Source organism: Manacus candei, unplaced genomic scaffold, assembly GCF_025592945.1.
Source record: "Manacus candei isolate 608988 ecotype Guabito, Panama unplaced genomic scaffold, ASM2559294v1 h1tg000011l, whole genome shotgun sequence".
Classification (NCBI taxonomy): Eukaryota; Metazoa; Chordata; class Aves; order Passeriformes; family Pipridae; genus Manacus; species Manacus candei.
The window spans coordinates 13,441,861-13,459,852 of record NW_026138059.1 but is presented as its reverse complement, the minus strand read 5'-3'; the positions used below and the strand labels follow the sequence as shown (position 1 = coordinate 13,459,852).

The window sequence follows — 17,992 nt, the reverse complement described above, 5'->3', positions numbered from 1 at the left end:
AAAAATTGAAAAGAATCCTTTTCATTCAGCATTTAGCATAAAAGCCCATAGCACTGAGCCGTATTGTAGGACAAAACAACACACAGATAATCACTGAACACCCAAGGAAGAGGAAAAACATCTTCATAAAATAAACTAATAAATAACAAGGGCTCACAAGACGCTAAATACATCGGAAGCTAAACATGCAGGAGTAAGATGCTACACCACTGGTTTAGTGGTAACTTTTTTCCTCCTACTTTTAAAAACCTTTAATAAATGGATCTGGAAATTCTGGGGTTTTAACTATCCCTAAATTTGCCTGACAGATTCCTTTGGTCCCAGGAAAGATGTTCCAGTGAACAAGAGCCTACAATGAGACAGAGATAATCAGGGTTCAGTTTTGCTTGTCTTCACCAGACAACTAAAGGGACAGACACTGGGCAGTCTTTTATTTTATGTATCACCTGCTTGTCTATATAAATTAAATTCAGACTTTCTTCCTTTCTAAAGTGAAGAAAAGTTTTTTAGTGATTTTAAATGTCTAAGACACTTTAGTAACAGTGCCGTGCTTACAGATAGTCATGTTAACTTTTACATGAATTTGAAGTTCACAGGAGAAATGAATACATTTTTTACTTCCATGGAGTGTGAGATTGGCAGAACAATTTTAAAGCACAACATAACTGAAGAATCAGGGAAATTTCTGTCTCACATAAAGTATTCAAAGATTTAGAAAGTAAACAGATGCAGCTCTTTAAGTTGGACTTAATGGCAAATAAAACCATCATCTCTCAAACAATATTTAAATCCCACACTGAGGTACAAAGTCCTTCCAGAGAACAAGGTCCCCTAGGATCTGCTGCATATGCTCACTAGTGAGCTTATCTGGAGATGCTGGAAGGAGCCAGGCACTTCAGTTCTGCCACAATTAAAAAATGGACAAATGAAACTTCTACTTCACCTTGTTTCCCTAGTGAAGGTAGGGATTTTGGGGTTAATTGTGGTTTTTATCCAGTTGATGTCTGGATGAAAAACATGTAAACAATTTTGGCAGAAGAGATTAGATCAAGACCTGCCTTTAACTCCAACTTAAAACTGACTACAAGGAGAGAATCACACTGCTTTTTTTTGCTTGCCTACCACAGGCATCTTACATTCTTGGCTATACAGGACTCAACTACAAGCAGATAAACGGAGTATTCAAATGAATAGGAGTCTTGCCTGGAACACAAGACTCACACCTCTTCAATCTAAGGAAGGTCAAAACCCCAGGAATCCCAACCTCCTGAGCAAAAGGTTTAAGCAGAAGGTTCTGATACGTTATATGCACAGGAATACCAACATCACCCTCTCTTCAGAGAGCCTTAAAGCTGGTACTGCTGGTAACACAGAAATCAAGGGTGTATCTGTTAATACAAAAGAAGTAAGACAGACTGTTGAAACAGGAAGTTCTACATATTTCTACTCACTTATCCTTTATTTCAAAACGTTCATGAAGCCACCTTCTCATATACATCTGCTCTTCTGGAATGTCCTTCAGCTCAATTCGGTCAATGAAAATATGAACTCTTGGGCATTCCTTACAAAGAAACTCTAAAAAGAGAGCAAAACAACAGAACTGAGTCACAAAAACACTGTAGGGCATTTATTTGTCTAAAACACACCAAAAAAATTGGTCTGTGCGTGCCTTGGAAGCCTAACTTCAGTGCTCAAAAGCCTCCCCTCCTTACATTCAGATCCTGAGCACTTCACTGAACTTAGAAACCACCTGGCCTACACACTTCAAACAGTGGACCATTGTAGGAGCAGGTGTTCAGCAAAAGGCCCCAGAGATCACGTGCAACATGGAAGAATTGTCCTAAAATGCACCCTGCTAACTGTAAAATGCTGTGCTTGAAAACATTATTCTCTACCTCAGCAGCAATCTACTCATTCAGTAGTGTGGGATGCAGTAACTTTGATACTGTAGTTATCCATCCTGCAATCTTGTTAGTAGTCCTCTTTGCTTGTCCTTTTTAAAATCTAAATTTTCTTTGCTCCTGGATTGGAATTACAGTGATGTCCCAAAGCATCTCCAGAAGAAAGTATGCTTCAGTTTAAGCAATAATCTATAATTACAAAGTAAAACGGGGCAAAAGACTCAGAAAAAAATGATCTTTCTATTTTTCATCCCTTCATTTTTCTTCTGCCTTACAAAGCTCGAGACAGCCCTATTGTAATTCCCCTCCCTCATTTCCTCAATTTGTCCCTAGAAAAATTTACCAAGCAAGCATTAATGAAAAACAAAACCCCATTACTCAAATAGCCTTGTCGGATTTCTTACAACTAATAAGTGGTAAAAATACTGTGCATGACTATTGTGATATACTGCATATTGTAAAATACTATGCTTATTGTAACCACTGTGAAATCCTGTGCAGTGTGTATTGGTAACCATCTGCATTTACCAGCAGCAAGGGGTGCTGCAGTAACCATGACATCTCTGTAGAGAGAGATGCATGATGTGAGGATGGAAGTCTTCAGAAATTTGGACAGTTTTCATATTTTGGAAATGGACCAAAAGTGCCTTCCTACAATACAGACAAGCAACAAATGTAACACAGAGAGGGTGGTCCCTTTAGGTTGTTGACATGTTTGGACAGCAGTGCAGATGTACAGAAGACTTTGACCCGTAACTGTTAGGGGTATCTTGAGGAATGAATGTGCAAAATAATTGCTGTGGCATGTACATCTTTATTGTTGTCTGCCAAAGCAGATATCCCTGTATTTATTTTTCATCTTTACAGGATTACTGATTTGGAAGGACTTTGTTGTAAAAGCAGTCCTTATCATATACTAGAAATTGCCTTAAGGAATTTTAAAAGCCTGTTCATGCAAATGTGTATGTGTGCTTGCAGAGGGGGAGGGAAGGAGAAGAGATAAAGAGATCACTAAAGTCTCAAGGCAGTTTGATGCACAAATCTGTAAGGTGCTGTGTGTGGTTCTGTCTAGAGTTCATGCAAAGAGAGCCCTTCACCAAACTGCACCGTAACGTAAAGGGAGCAACACGGCCCCGCACCATCAGCTGGGGAAATGGCCGAGGGCTCCCAGCAGGCACAAGTCAACCTCAGCCATGCAGCAAACACAGCTGGCACCAGAAAGTTCCTGGCAGAACCTTCTAGCTACAGCTATTAGATGACAGGCAACTTAAGTACTTGGAGTCCGGAACGGCGGTACAGGTAGACATTTTCTTCAGGTTTATGTGCAATGCTTTTACTAACCACAAAGAAATCAGAGTTCTTTTATCTAAAAGCAGGTTTTTCCTCTTGCTTTAATGAGAAGAAAGGATTTTCCAGGCCTGTTTCTCCAAGGATACTATCCAGGCCCCTACATGAAGGTCATTGACTATATGATCACCTAAAAGCATACTATTAATATTTTAAAATGACAGATGTATTATCCATGTCTTAAACACTTATGATGTTCACTGATGTATAAATCCTCTTTTGAATGGCATTACTATTAAGTGGAACATTCTAACAACATGCAGAACTGTATCTAGAAAACAAATGCCTGGAAGCCAGATGATACAGTCTTTTTTTGCACTAGACTCCTATAAAAAGCATCTATGGTATGGATATTCAGCTAGAGCTCAAGATCCAGCTTTAAAAGATATTTGAAACATTCTGTGCATTTTCTACTGTATGTTTCTTTTGCTTCATAGCACATAGGTTGCTCTGCATAGGAACAAACAAGTCTTTACTGATGTTACTTATAACCTCAGTTATAAATTATTAAGGGAAATTATAAGCCAATCAAAATTCAAGACATAAGTATTTCAAAAGAAACACCTTACCCCCATCCCAATCTGAAATGTAGCGATTCTACAAATCTGCTTGGACAGCCAAAAACCTCCACAAATACCTGAGAGATGCTGCTCGCTTTCTACCTTGTGCCCAAGTTCCAATGCAAGTTGACTCTTACCACTTCCCCCTCTGGTCTTCTTCAAACAATCTAAATTGAGTCCCCATATGTGAAGATCCTAAAACTTTGTCATAATTTCCCACCTTTGTAAATGCCAATGCTTTCTTCCACAGCCTTACTCTCCCTTGCAGTTTGAGCTTAGTACAACCTCACTGAAGGCTGTGGGATCTGCTACTGCAGGTGCTCCCCTGGAGAGGGTCATGATTCCCACACATCAATTCAAGGCCCTTTTATCCAAAGTCTGGGCAACCAGGACATCTGCAGATAATACCGTAATGCATGCAATCAAGCACATCAGGGAATCTGACTAGTCTTTAATTATCCAATTCATATCAGGGTTTAATGCAACTAATCCAACTTTTTTTCCCCAATCTACAATGTCACTGCGATCACATAAGAACACCAGTGAATAAGGACAATATATTGAGGTCGATTTTGAGAAGAAACAGCTGGATTTTATCACCACAACCTCTAAAGGTTAGTGGTGGTCCCATGACTCCTAATTTCACATTAGCTTAACTCCCCAAAGACTTATGCAATTAAGCTAAGAAACAAAATCTTATTGAAGCAATTTATTATGTTCAAATTACATCTAACTTCAGGGACACTAGCCCTTAAGGCCAACATCTTACAGGCTTTTCAGATTCCTAAACTTGCCAGGATTTGTTATAATTAACAGCAGGAACAAGCAAGCCTGAACTTTCCTTCAAGAGACAAACCATAAGTGCAAACCATGCATTACAAGCAAACATTATGTTGGGGACAGCATTAGCCAATCAAGAATTGTGTACCAATTGGGTTAAATTAATGCTAACAACTCGTGTGGGAGCCAAGTGGATTGACTTTTGTGTAGAAGATAATTTCCTAATAAAACTTTCTATCTGGCTAAATAACAGATACAAGCACAGAATGTTTATAATGCTTCTAGTGGCCAACCACAGCAGAAGGAAGGAATTGAAAATAATAAGGTGGATTGAGCATTTTTTTTCCTTAGACTGTGACACTGTGTCCTTCCTTCTGTGGGACACGTTTCACACTAACACAGGGCTGAAGGATTCAGTGCAGAATTAGGATTAATGAAGGAGGTGCAGCAGTCTCCAGGAAAGGAATTGGATTCACAAGATTTTTAATTGCAAACCAATGTTTGGAGCTTCCACAAAATTCTAACAGTTCTCAACTCCTCACCTTCAGAAGCCAATTAATTGTTTGGAATTACCAGCATTACCAGGGAAACTGAGGGAAAAGAGAAGCTCCAAAGCATAGACGTATCTTAACCGAAAAGGGACATACAAATGGCCTCAGACCACCTTCCCCTTAATACTACCACAGAGGTTCATTCCACCACTCCAAACTATTTGCCTTGCCCCTTAAGAAAGTTGTGACAGTGGCATTACACTTAAGCAGATACTCCAGTTTTCAATTACTAATGAGGTCTATTTTTATATGCACTTTAAATACGACGGCAATAAAGTAGCTCAGATTTCAACCTCTTACCGTGGCTCTTTTACTGCAATGTAATTATTGCCAAGTCCTTCAAAATTAAGAAAGGACAAACTGAAACCTGACATCATCATGTTCACTTAAACAGTCCACAATTCTCTCCTGTTTTAACAGATTTCAGTAATGTTTGTGATAAATTGATAGTGATATCAAAGAAATCTGAAATTTGAATAATGTATATTTATTCTAACTAGCCTTTCAAATGTTTAAAAGTATGTCTCTTCAGTAAGAGAACATTGTGTGTTGTGGTGTGTATAGTTTTACAGGCAAACCCATGACAGCAAAGACATTCCTCTCTGAACTGTAGATGCTTTCTTCTCCACTTTTTAAATTTCACTAGTCAGGACTTTAGTGTTTAGCTACCAAAGCAGTTTGTAAAATATCTCCTCCTCAAAGAAAAAAATCCCATCTCTCTACTTCCATTTACTTTGTACACCAAATTAACAATCAAACAGAAAAACAAACACAAATTTAAGTGCCGCATTGTTTCTCAGCTTTGTGTGTTCCATCACCTCAAGTTGAGCTGACAGGAAACTATTTCACAACTTGCTCTAACAAAATAAAGCAGCGGTACAGCAAAGTGGCACCAGACAGGAAAGCAAACATCCAGGGCCAGCAAAGGTTGCTCAGTGGAGTTAACCTGGGCAGCAGTGGAGGAGCAGGATGCACCAGTACCTGCAGGTACTGCTGATGTAGGGAAGCATGCAGGGGGTGTTGTGCAGGCTTGACTGAAGCTCACGGCCAGGAGGGAAGCCTGGGACCTGAGGAATAGCCCTTTCAGGAATACTGCCAATCCCCTGTGCAAGGCCCGCCATGCACACAGAGCTCAGAGCCTCCATGCATCCAGAAGGGGCATGGCATAAGTGACTTAGGGGCTGGAGGATGTTCTGAGGTGAGAAACAGGATGCACCTGAATCATTATGAAGCTGCAAAAACTGAAAAAGTTAGAGACTGTCTGGAATGGCAGTTAGGGAAGGCTGAAGGTCAGGAAAAGCAGCCTGTTCAAAGGGATGTGGCATGAGGTGGATGTGGATAAAATTCAATGTGAGGGTAAAACTCAGAAGTTTACCAACACACATGTAGCTGTGTACCAACACGAGATGCCTAAATATGAAGACAGAACAAGAATTACTGGCACCAAGAGATCACCCCTGTAAGGCAAGTACCCAGGAGCCTTGCAGGAGGTTACCAGGCTACCGGATTTCTAGGAATGACAGAAGAGGATTTACAAGTAAGGGAATAGTACCGTGCATGAATATATAAAGTATAATAGCTTTCTATAATAAGGAGACAGAAGCACAATGAAATCCTTTTGCATGGAAATCTTAGGCTCTAATAAAATACATATTAGATAAAAATATTAAATGACTTCCCAATAAGTTTGATAATAGTGAGCAGAAACTGTGAAGCCAGACTGAGACCTGCAAGTTAAGGACTGACAGCAGGAGTGTGAGATTTCAGCTTATTGAACTGCATCGATACTTCATCTGAATGAGCAGGGAAAAAAACCTAAAGTTTCCAAACCAAATCAAGCCAAACAACTGGACAAAAACACCAGAGGAAAAAAAACCCAACAGATTGTTTCCTGGAACAACTAGTAACAAAACCCACATGAAAAGATGCTACTTCTGGTGTGGTCTTGAGTGGTGCACAGTGTTTGTAAGAAGTGCTCTGGAACAACAATACAATTAATTTCAGTGTTGTAGAGAAAGAATCTGCATAGAAATGCAGAATTTTGGGGGGTTGGCCTCTTCTCCCAGGCAATTAGCAATAGGACAAGAGGAAATGGCCTAAACTTGTACCAGGGGAGATTCAGGTTGGATATAAGGAAAAAATTCTTCACCAAAAGAGTCGTTAAGCATTGGAAGAGACTTGCCCAGGGAAGTGGTAAATTCACCATCCCTGGAAGTGTTCAAAAAATGAACAGACGTGGCACTTTGTGATATGGTTTAGTGGGCATGGTATTTGGTCAATGGCTGGACTTCATGATCTTAGAGGGTTTTCCAGATTTAATGATTCTGTGTATTAAAGGAACTATGTAATGGGAGGAAAGGCAAAGTGTCAAAATACCCTAAAAGAAACAGTCCAAAAGAAGGCAACCTAGAGACTGGTAAAAAACCCCCAGAACACTAAATACCAAACCCCAGAAAAACTTGCAATAAAAACCCATGTAAAAGACATATAACACTGCAAAAGGAAAAGTCTGCATGGGTCTGAAAAACACCTGTATGGTTTAATGGGAAAATTAAGGAGGCTACAACTATACTCCTACCTTCTTTTCCTCCTTGAGGAATGGAAAGCTTGTCCAAATAAGGAAAAGCCAAGAAATCACTCATGCCAAATGTAAACATAAACTTAAAAGGACCAAAAAGAAACTTGAAAAATGGCAAGGGTGCTCTATTTTAACTTTTTAAAATATATTAAAAGCAGTAAACCAGCTAGGTCACTGGTGGGACTGCTGGAGGACAAAGGTGTGAAGAGTAGCACTCATGATAAAGTATAAGCCCTTGCAAGAGAAGCTCAGATATTTGCTTGCAATATTTTCCTTGCTGAAACTGTTTGATTCCTGCACCCACTGCATTCTTTGTATCAGATCACTCAAAGGAACTAGATCAATAAGTAAACAGACAGAAAGTATTAGACTAAATAAATAAGTTTGATGTCAGGAAGTCACCAAGACCAGACAGCATTCATCCAAAAGCTCTCAAACTTGGACTTTGAAAACAAAGATGTGTAACGTATCATCACAAACAACCATTGTGCCAGAAAAATGGGGAGTTCCCTTTTACAAATGAAAGCTTTAGAGATGATGTCGGGAAATACAAACTGAAGAGTCTTACATCCCTGCGTAAGATAGCAGGGTCTATAATAAGATCACTAAGCACAGAGATAATCACAGTTTGTTGAAAAAAAATTGGTGTGGATTCTGTAAAGGGAAATCCTGCCTCACCAATATGCTGGATTTCTACAACAGTGTCAAGGAGCAGGCGGATAAAGGGGATTCAGTGGACGTGATATATTTGAATTTTCATAAAGCCTCTGACAGGGTTCCACATTGAAGGCTATTAAAGAAATTAAGCTGCCATGGGATTAAAGGAAATGATGTTTTATAGACCAAAAGCTGCTTAAAGGAGAGGAAGCAAATGGAAGGACTTAAGGATGGAAAACATTCGACAACCGGGGTCCTCCAGGGATCAATGCTAGGACTGGTTTTACTCTGTGTCATCACTGATGAGTTGAAGAAGGGAGCAAACAGTGAAGTCTCCAGTTTTTCACATTTCTTTCAGAAGATCCTAAGCTCTTATGGGTAGTCAAACACTGGCTCAACTCCAAAAGGACCTCAAAGCTGAACAAACAGGGTGAAAATGGGGCAGCCAAGCTTCAGTGTAAACAAACATGGGGAAAAAACCCCCTTAAACTCTGATTACATGATGCTTAACTTGGAATTGGTGGTTACAATTTGGGAGTTGCTGACCCTTCCCTGAAGCCATCCTCTCAGTTGTGCAGCAGCAGTCCCAAATCCCCCAAATACTGGGCAGCACCAGGAAGGACATTGAGAACAGGGCAAAGATACAGAAAAGATTATAAATCCACGTTTTAAATATTGTGTGCAGTTCTGATCTCTGTAGCTGAAGGAGGATGTGGCAGACTCAGAGAAGGCCACAGAAAAGACAGAAAAAAGGCCACAGAAAAAGGTTATGACAGCTTAAAAAAAATAAAAAATATATATATAAATCCTGAAGATACCAGTTCAGAAATATAGCTCCAGAAATCCTGCAAATTCAAGGGTAAATCATCACTTCTCTGTACCTTCCTGAAGATGCCCAGACCTAAAGAATCTTTTAAAGTTATTATTAGAATGTGGTACATATAGTTTTCTATACAGATATTAGCACTGGAGAGCAGCAGTGTCACTTTAAGCTGTCTTGCTGATCCAAGACAGTATTTGATGAAGACCCACAGTACTTGCATATTATAGTTCACTGAAACAATCTTCGAGTGGCTTTAATCTGTTATTCTAACAGATGCACTCTGGCCTTTGTACTGCTCTATAATAATATGTGAATATTGTATGTTGGCCAAGTTAGCAGGAGGTTTCCCACAAAAGCTTAACTGTTTCGATCAACAGGCTGCCAGGAACAGAACCTGGATCAGGTTAGGTCTGTGGATTACATCTAAAGGGTATTCCACCACTGGTAACTGAAAATGAGCAAATTTAGGAGATACCTGTGTCTTCCTCAGAACTTCTTTAAAGTTTCAGAAGTGGGGAAAAAAAAATGTTGAACTATGCAGTTAAAAAAAATGGCAAGCGAAGACACAAGGAGTGGACCAGTTCAAAACAATGTTCTCTCTAACAAAAAAACAGGATCTGTTAGGAACTATGCCAGTAGTGCTATATTGATGTTTTTGCCTTTCTTTCAGACAGTCTGTTTTGATAAACAGAGAACAGTACCACAAACAGAAGAAAAGGACCGTGATACACAAAAAAGCAAAAATAAACACAGTCTCTCAAAGCAGTAACATATTTTTGGCCAAACCTGACAGTGTGAAGAAATTAAAGTTGTTTTTGTTATCCTCAGGGTTCAGATACACTTTTGCATAAAGATCAGGAGTTCCTCTAGCTGTTGTAAATAAATGCTGCCTGGGGAGTGGAATGCTTCTTCTCACATGTGCATGAGGTCCAGGGTGCAGGGAAACTTTATGAATCTCCGGTGTAAATACTTTCAAGAGTCACTTTGTGTAGCAGAAGTTTTCTGATAATTGTGTGCTTTCAGATCGCAAATTCCCAAAGGGAACCTATGGATGCCTACCTTCAGTAGGAGCTGCTTGGGAATAACTGAGATACACAAGTCCTGGCCTACACTCAGAGGAACACACACTTGGGGCTTGGAGGGATTTTGCGAGGGGATATTACCCACACCAAAGGGGGGTTATTAACACACAGATGCAGCACCCAAAGGTATTTGTGATTTGGAAAAGGAAGAATCATTTAGGCTCGCCTTAATCTTGCATTCCTCCTTAGACATCTGAGTTTGGTTGTTGGTAGGGACAAGAAACTGGGCTACAGGAACTCCAAATACAGTCATCTTTGTGTCCTTGTTTTGAGATAGATAAAGAAACAAAGGTGCTACTCATGCTCAGACTGACTTTCATTTTCTCTGATTCTGGAGTTCTATGAAGAACTACAGCAAGGCTTGAAAACATTCCCCTAAACTGATGCTGCTCTTCAGTGAAATGTTGTTGAACAGAAGTGCAATGATTAACTCTTACAGTATGAAAATACTTTCCATTTACCCAGACTGTCCTTATCTGCAGAATATTGATGCATATGCCCACATCTGTGTTGAAAGTGCCATTTCAAGTAAGTCACCCACAAATTAACAGGCAGGTTTTCATCTTACACAAACTGTATCTAATATGGAATTACAAGGGGTCTAAAATGACAGATCTAGTCCTAAAGAACAAGTGAAAATGCTTTCAGTTAAAACTGAATGACCATTTACTTACCTTGTGGTACCTGGCGAAATCATGATATTAAAAAGGTTTTATTTTGACATTTTGCACAAAATAAACCTAGGGTTTTTCCACTAAAGGGAAAAAGTATGATAGAGTATCAAGAACTGTTAGGGTTGGAAAAGACCTCTGGGGATCATCTAGCCTAAGACCCACAGAACTATGCTGCCAACTAGCGTTGTTATCAAAATTCCTCCAAAAAAATCAAGGGAAATTTTACATTTTGAAATATGAAAGGTAGTTATTACTTAAATTCTGCTTGAACAGATGCAGAATGACAGGTTCTTGATTTGAGATTTCCTGTACATACTAAAAAGTGATTGTACACTTGATACAAATTTCACAAGAGCTAATGTCCAGCCTCAGTTCTAATCTACATCCTTTCTTTGGTTACTGTAAAATAAATGACATTTACTTTTCAATATTCTTTCATGCAGTAAGAAAGACAGCTAGCAGAGATCTGAACAATTAGCCATTTCATCACTATAAAACTTACTTCAGACTGTTTTACATTCCTGTTACTGTTTAGGAGCTTAATAATTTAGCTTTTTAATTCTTTCAACCCATCTATAAGCAAATGCTTGTTATCATTCTTTGGATCTTGAAAGACAATGGATGTGATCAAATCTGGGCCACAGTCCAGACAAAAACTGTTTTCTATTCCCCCAGTTGTTTTCTATTCTCTTGTACTTCACTGTCTAACTGGGTCCTAACAAAAGTGCAAGTTTTGGAAAAGGGTTTTTTCCCCTAGGGAAGTTAGGCCAGTCTGACCTCCGCAAATTATACTGATCAAAGTGATGTACAGATTTTCAGAAATGCACACATACGTATGCTTTCAAAGTGTTTGTTCTGAGCCTGATATACCGCAGAGTCAATAATTCTCAAGAATTCCTCTGACTTCTTTAAGACAGAGTCTATATATACTTGCTATTTTTATTCAGTGTTTATCATTGTCACATGCTGCTATTTCACACACTCTTTCATCTACAATGGCGAGATAAATACCATCTGGTTATGCTAAAGCCTTCAGGCAGAATAATAAAGATGTAGATGTGTATATAATGCTCTTTCAGGTGCAAGAATGATAACAGTTCCCATGTCCCACAAGACCTGCCCCTTAACACCAGACCAAGCTGGATGTAAACTCTTAGGACATTTATTCAGCAGGGGGAAACTAGGATCTCATTCTTTCTTCCCAAACTTGTTTCTACTTTTAACTTGATGATAGTGTAGTAAAACAGTATCAATAAATTCAATGCAAGGGTTTCCCCTCCTCCTTTTCCCTTCTAAACAGTTCTTAGAGAATTCAGTACCTGAGATGCACTTCAGCTGTGCCTCAGTGCGAATATGATCATTTGCATCTTATTCTAATGACCACAATAAATACTGTCTAGCAGCATGGTCCTCCCCAAGCAGGACCATGACAATCTGCCATTAATGATCTGGACAAGCCATCTTCAGTAGTGAGAGGGGAACAATCTGTGGGAAGTCACTATTCTTTGGAAAGGCCGCCATGTGCTGGAAAATTTCCACTGGAAATGTTACAAGATCCAAACTTGTTGTAAGGAAAAGTAATCAATAATGAATAAATGGTAGGAAAAAAATTGCATCCATTGGTCACAACTGGATGTGAAGCAACAGCAGAAAGCAACATCCCTGTCTAAAGCTAAACTAATCTTTGTCCCTGTCTAAGACCAATCAAATTTGATCTCTTCTAAAACAAACAACTTGCAGCTGGAAAATGCTAACAAAACATTAAAATGCATAAATAGTGACAAAAAGTTCAACACATTTGAAAGGATATACTATCATAATTTGCCTGCTCTAAAATGACACCATGTTATCCGGTATGTCTGTTATTCACTGTCGTTCTGATGGTGAATGCCTATTTTCAGTTGCTAGTATACTATGCTTTGGTTTAATGTTGTCGTGCAAGTCAACATCATGATATTTAAGCTTGCTGGCCTAAATAATAAATAATTCCAATTTTTCAAAGAAAGACTGTTTAAACTAGAGCTGCATATTACAAAATTTGAAATGCAATTCACTTTTTCTTCAGAAGTTCTTTCCCATTTGCAGTTTGCTAACACAAGTTATCAGACAAAGCATGATAGTACTCCCCATAATACCTAAAATGTTCCTTTTAACCTGCTTTGTTTACTGCTGAAGACAGCAGCTAAGAGCTGACCATGTCCTAGGTTAGTATGGGTTTTTCCAAAAGTGGCACAGGTCCTTCTGAGGTTGAGATTTATAGAACTGAAAGTAAAATGTATTTCAAGAAACACACTATATCTATGTGGAATTCAGATTTCATTCACATGGGAAATGGCACAGTATGGGAAATGAAGTCCTCAAGTAAAGTTGTGTTTATCAGAAGTTTGTTTTCCATGTAATAAATTTCAGTCAGAGTTGCTAGATTCAAAAAGACATGTCAACCTTATCTTTTAAAAATTACCAGGATTGCACTGCCATTTTATTCCGATGAGAATGAAAAACAAAATTCTCAACCAGCACGGACACAAATATGAAGTAATATGTCCTTTTCATGCATGCATAACACATTTTAGTATTGCAAAAAAGCAATAATGCTAAAAAATGCTGAATGCATAAGTATGCCTAATTCAATTCTTATTATATTTCTGAACACACCAGTTGTTAGACTTCTGGATAACAAATGGTGAAACGATCTTGATCTCTTATAACAGAAATTGTTTTTCTCCCATTTTGTGTCTGGAGAGCCAAAAAGAATGACAACTATGTTCCACACTGTAATTTATAAAGTGTTCTTAATCTACATAATTTATATTATATGGAATACATGTGACTGCCACAATCACATGGAATGCCCTGGATAGATATATAATTTATCTGCTCTGTAATGGGTAACAACTGGTTGGCTGTACTTCATTCTGTATTACTGCCTTGTATTTAGCCAAGGCCGAGACACTAATTATCCCAGCCCTAACAGTAAGTCTGGCTGAAAGATATGCCTGGACTGCCTGCCATGGAGGCTCCAAAAGGCTGGATGTGGAGTAGCCACCCCAAAACGCCTGATTATTGCTTGACTCCAGACGCAAGAAACAGCCAACAGGGAAATTCAGTTTGTTGGTTCCCTTTCCATAATTATATCATGTTTCATGCAAACTTCAATAGGTGAAGAGGTCTTATAAGGAATTTGAACATTTGCCATCTTATCGTTAGGTAATGACATTTTAATAGTTTAATTAACCATCAGGCAGTGAGAAGTTCAGTATGAGAATGGTTGTAGCTGCATAATAATTAAGTCATGAAACAAGATATGCTGCAGGGAAGGAGAAAAAATCCTATTTGTTTTGAGGGGGTCTTAAGAAGAGTTGGGTGATGGGACAAGAGGGAGACTGCCCAGTCCAAAGGGTACTGTAAAAGAGTCATAAGGCACTTAAAAATATTTAAAAACTTTAAATAATTGAAATCACTTTGGATATTTAGCCATAAAAAATGTCCATTAGGAACAAACTGTACATAAAGTAAAACCATCCTAAGATCTTACAGTACTATACAAGTGCTAACAATATACAATGTTAACAGTTTTGTTGCTCACCTATCCAAAAGAATATTAAACAGGGTGAAAATGTAAAAATAGACAATTGCAGAATTTCTAATCACATAGTACCTGGAAGTAGTTCATGTGCTAATGAAGGAGTTACACCTGCTAATGAAGTGACATGGAAACAGCCACACTACAAACTATTTTTAGCAGCAGAAGGAACAAGTCCCAGTGACATTGGGTGAGCCAAGAAGCAGGGACTTAGCTAAGACATATCCTCCAGGTCCCTCAGTCAACACTTGTTCAAAATTCTGAACAGCTCTGTGGAACTACCATGGCTTTTTTTTCCCCCACGTGGTATCAGTAGTTTTTGTAAAAGACTCAAAAGTTCCACTTTGAGCCAACTAGCAACAGAAAGTCAGGCACAGATATGGCTGAGTAACACATCAACTACAAATGGAAAGAAAGATGATATCTGGCCCTCCAGTAGCAGTGCAGGTAAATGAATTACGTAGGAAAAAAAAAGTTATCTACCAAGCATAATAAACAGCAAACCCTGAAGTGCTCTGTCCCAGAGTTTTCCCCTATAGAAACCCCAGCACTTGTTTTCTGGTTAGATTACTCAAGGAACATAAAACTAATTTACCTGATTCTCTTAAGGTGCTGTAGGTGGTTTAAAATATTACAATAAGTGAAGCCTGCTTCCACAAAATGCTGTTAATTGTTTGTAAGGTCACTGGGTATGTGTAGCAAATTGAAAAACTGCCAGTAAAATACTACTACTACACATTTTCCCTTTAAAATACACATTTCAGCAATTTGATGTACATATGTACCCGTACACATATGTAGCACAGCAGAGGGAATTGAGGATAATGCCAAATCCCAGTGCTAGAAGAAACACGAAGGTAAATGGTACCTGCTGCCTATGGCTCCAAGTTTACTTTGACTCCAAAGACCACTTGCAGAATTGGAATAGGGAAGGGGAGGGCAGGAATGTCACAGGTAACTATAGTAAAGCCTAGAAGAATGACGCCCTACTAAATGATGGTAAGATGGTTGAAGCACCGTGGAGATTACCTTCAGAGCATTACAAAGCACCTGAGGTTGATTCTGTATATGAACAGTTCTGTATATGGCTGTAGCCTGTCTAAAAGACATCAGTCAACTCACCTGTCATAGATGGTGCCAGCTTCCTTTGCCCTTTGTGGTCCACAGTACCTTCATAAGCTACAGTCACATCATACACTGCATCCAGATAGTCTTTCATTGTGTCAATGGCTACATGAGTTGCCTTCACGCGTGGTGTCAGCACATGCTTTAATATAGCAAGTCCTAGAGGGAAAAAATCAAAAATTACAGTATTTGAAAGGAAAGTGGACTACATTCACAAAAGGAACATCATGCCAAGGAAGTTCAGGCATCTCCACTCAAAACCACAAAAGGTTCAATCTCAATTCTCAGTTGAGAGAATGTTCATGTGTGTACACTGCATATGCTCTACTGAACACATGTCGAAGATGAAACAGAAATCCCAAAGGATATTAAGGAGAGGAAGGCTGCTCAACAAAAGAGCCCTTTTTATAGCTCCTGCTCCAGAAGCAGCAATGGTTTTAATGTGGCTCATGAGTGACAAAACAGCACTTCTCTTTACTGTTTATGTGTGCCCAACTGAGGTTAAAAAAAAGAGTAAATTAGCTGAGAAATACTAAACACACAGGCATCACCTCCTGAAATTCTGCATCAGAAACAGATTTGGCATGTGAGGCATAAGCACAGAGAATTTTAAGCATGCCTAATGCTCATCCAGCATTTTACTTCCCAAGGACAAGCCAATTTAGAGAACATACTGAATCCTAATCTACTCACAGTCCTAGCAGAAAACTTAGCAGGGGGGGGGAAATACAGCACTGAGAACCAAAACTAAGGAGGAAATCTTCTCTGCTTCCCTGCAATAACCTATTACAATTTATTTGGCTACTAACAAATTCATAGTGAGAGAAATCAACTGTTGTCTTTAACTTTTCCAGACCAAGACACATAGACTGGTATGACAAGGACAAAAGAACGTCAGGTTTAATGTCACTCTGCAAGTCTTAACAGCAGTATTTCCATTTTTGCTTCAGTTGACCACTTCCACCAGAGCACACTTTAGAACATAAAAATACACTGGGCTCAAAATTATAGAATTGATTCTGTTTCCAGAATTTTAATACACAGTGACTTTCAAAATGAAAACAAGCAAACCAACAAAACCAAACCCCAAACCTTTTCATGACCTGGACACAACTCTTCCATGCTTACTTGAAAGGGCTTCTAGAAAAAAAAAAATCACACTATGCAAAAATTGTCACTATTTTGCTATAGGATATCTATCTTTCCAACAGAGAAGATAGAGAAGTATTGGAATAAAATTCTGGTTTTTCCTTTCTAGCCTATTTTTCATTGGTTTACTCTTCAGTCCATTTTTAAAGAACCATCCACTGGTGCTATTGGTTCCTGATAGATGATGCGGAAATTTTTCTAAACAAAAGTATTGTGATATTGCTTTTGATATCTTTCTGCTTGCAAAATCAATTCAAAGGATTACATATTATGTCCCAATTTTGTACTGAATTCCCTTGCTGGGCAAAGCATATTTTGGTCTAAAATTATGAAAATATCTACTCATCACTGTAAGACAGTTTCTAAACTGCTCTAACATTCTTAAGAGTTGAAAATTTCAGTATAAATCATTATCTTGATTTCTTAATATTTGCTAAGAATCTCCTTGACTGAACACAGAGATAAAAGGGTGTTTACTAGCACTCCTTCTGAAGTCATTGTTCTATGCTTTACTGGCAATAGCGATAACTGTCTATGCAAAATGTTATATGGATCATGTAAATATTTTGAAGCATAACATGGTGGTAGTGTTTTCTTAGCTTGTGAACTGTTACATCAAACATCTAATTATGTTATGTTTCAAAATGTTTATGCTGTAAATGAAGCATTGAATATTCTAGTGTTTTGTCAGCAACTCTATTAGTGTTGACATTACACTCAACACAACTCTTGTTCAGCCAAATTCCCAAATTTATTCTAAAAACACTATAATTCCTTTCCTGCCCAACTCATCTTCCCCTTAACCAAACTGTTACTGTAAGGAAGAAAAAGTGAAAATATCCTTCAGTGAGAACTGAATCCTCTAGACAAATTATTAATTATTAATCTGTGACTATTCACTGCATAGTTTTTCTTAATTCATGGCCAATTTTGGTGATGAAGATGGTCAGTGACAACCTGTGAAGTGCAACTGTAGAATAAGCCACTCTTACTCCACATGCTGCCAGTGAACTCTTGAGAATTTAAGGACAAAATGAGTATGTATCTAAATAAAATCAATAAAGTCTATAATTCATTATTCAGAAATACTGACAAACTTGTAGCAAGTTCAGCACATCTTTTTAAAGAATCTGTTTTATAAAAACATTACCACACATTCTTGCAATTACTTGATGATCTCTG

At 38.4% G+C, this 17,992-nt stretch overlaps 1 protein-coding gene across 1 annotated transcript in view; it reads right to left on the bottom strand.

The window, feature by feature from the left end:
• The window catches only part of AGPAT5 (1-acylglycerol-3-phosphate O-acyltransferase 5), a 54,622-nt gene that overhangs the window by 2,819 nt on the left and 33,811 nt on the right, over nucleotides 1-17,992 (bottom strand). Inside the window, exons 6-7 of the mRNA XM_051778125.1 lie at nucleotides 15,659-15,820; nucleotides 1,452-1,575 (exon numbers count right to left, since the gene is read on the bottom strand). Of these exons, the coding sequence (XP_051634085.1) occupies nucleotides 1,452-1,575; nucleotides 15,659-15,820 (286 nt within the window). The remainder of the gene's footprint in view (nucleotides 1-1,451; nucleotides 1,576-15,658; nucleotides 15,821-17,992) is intronic.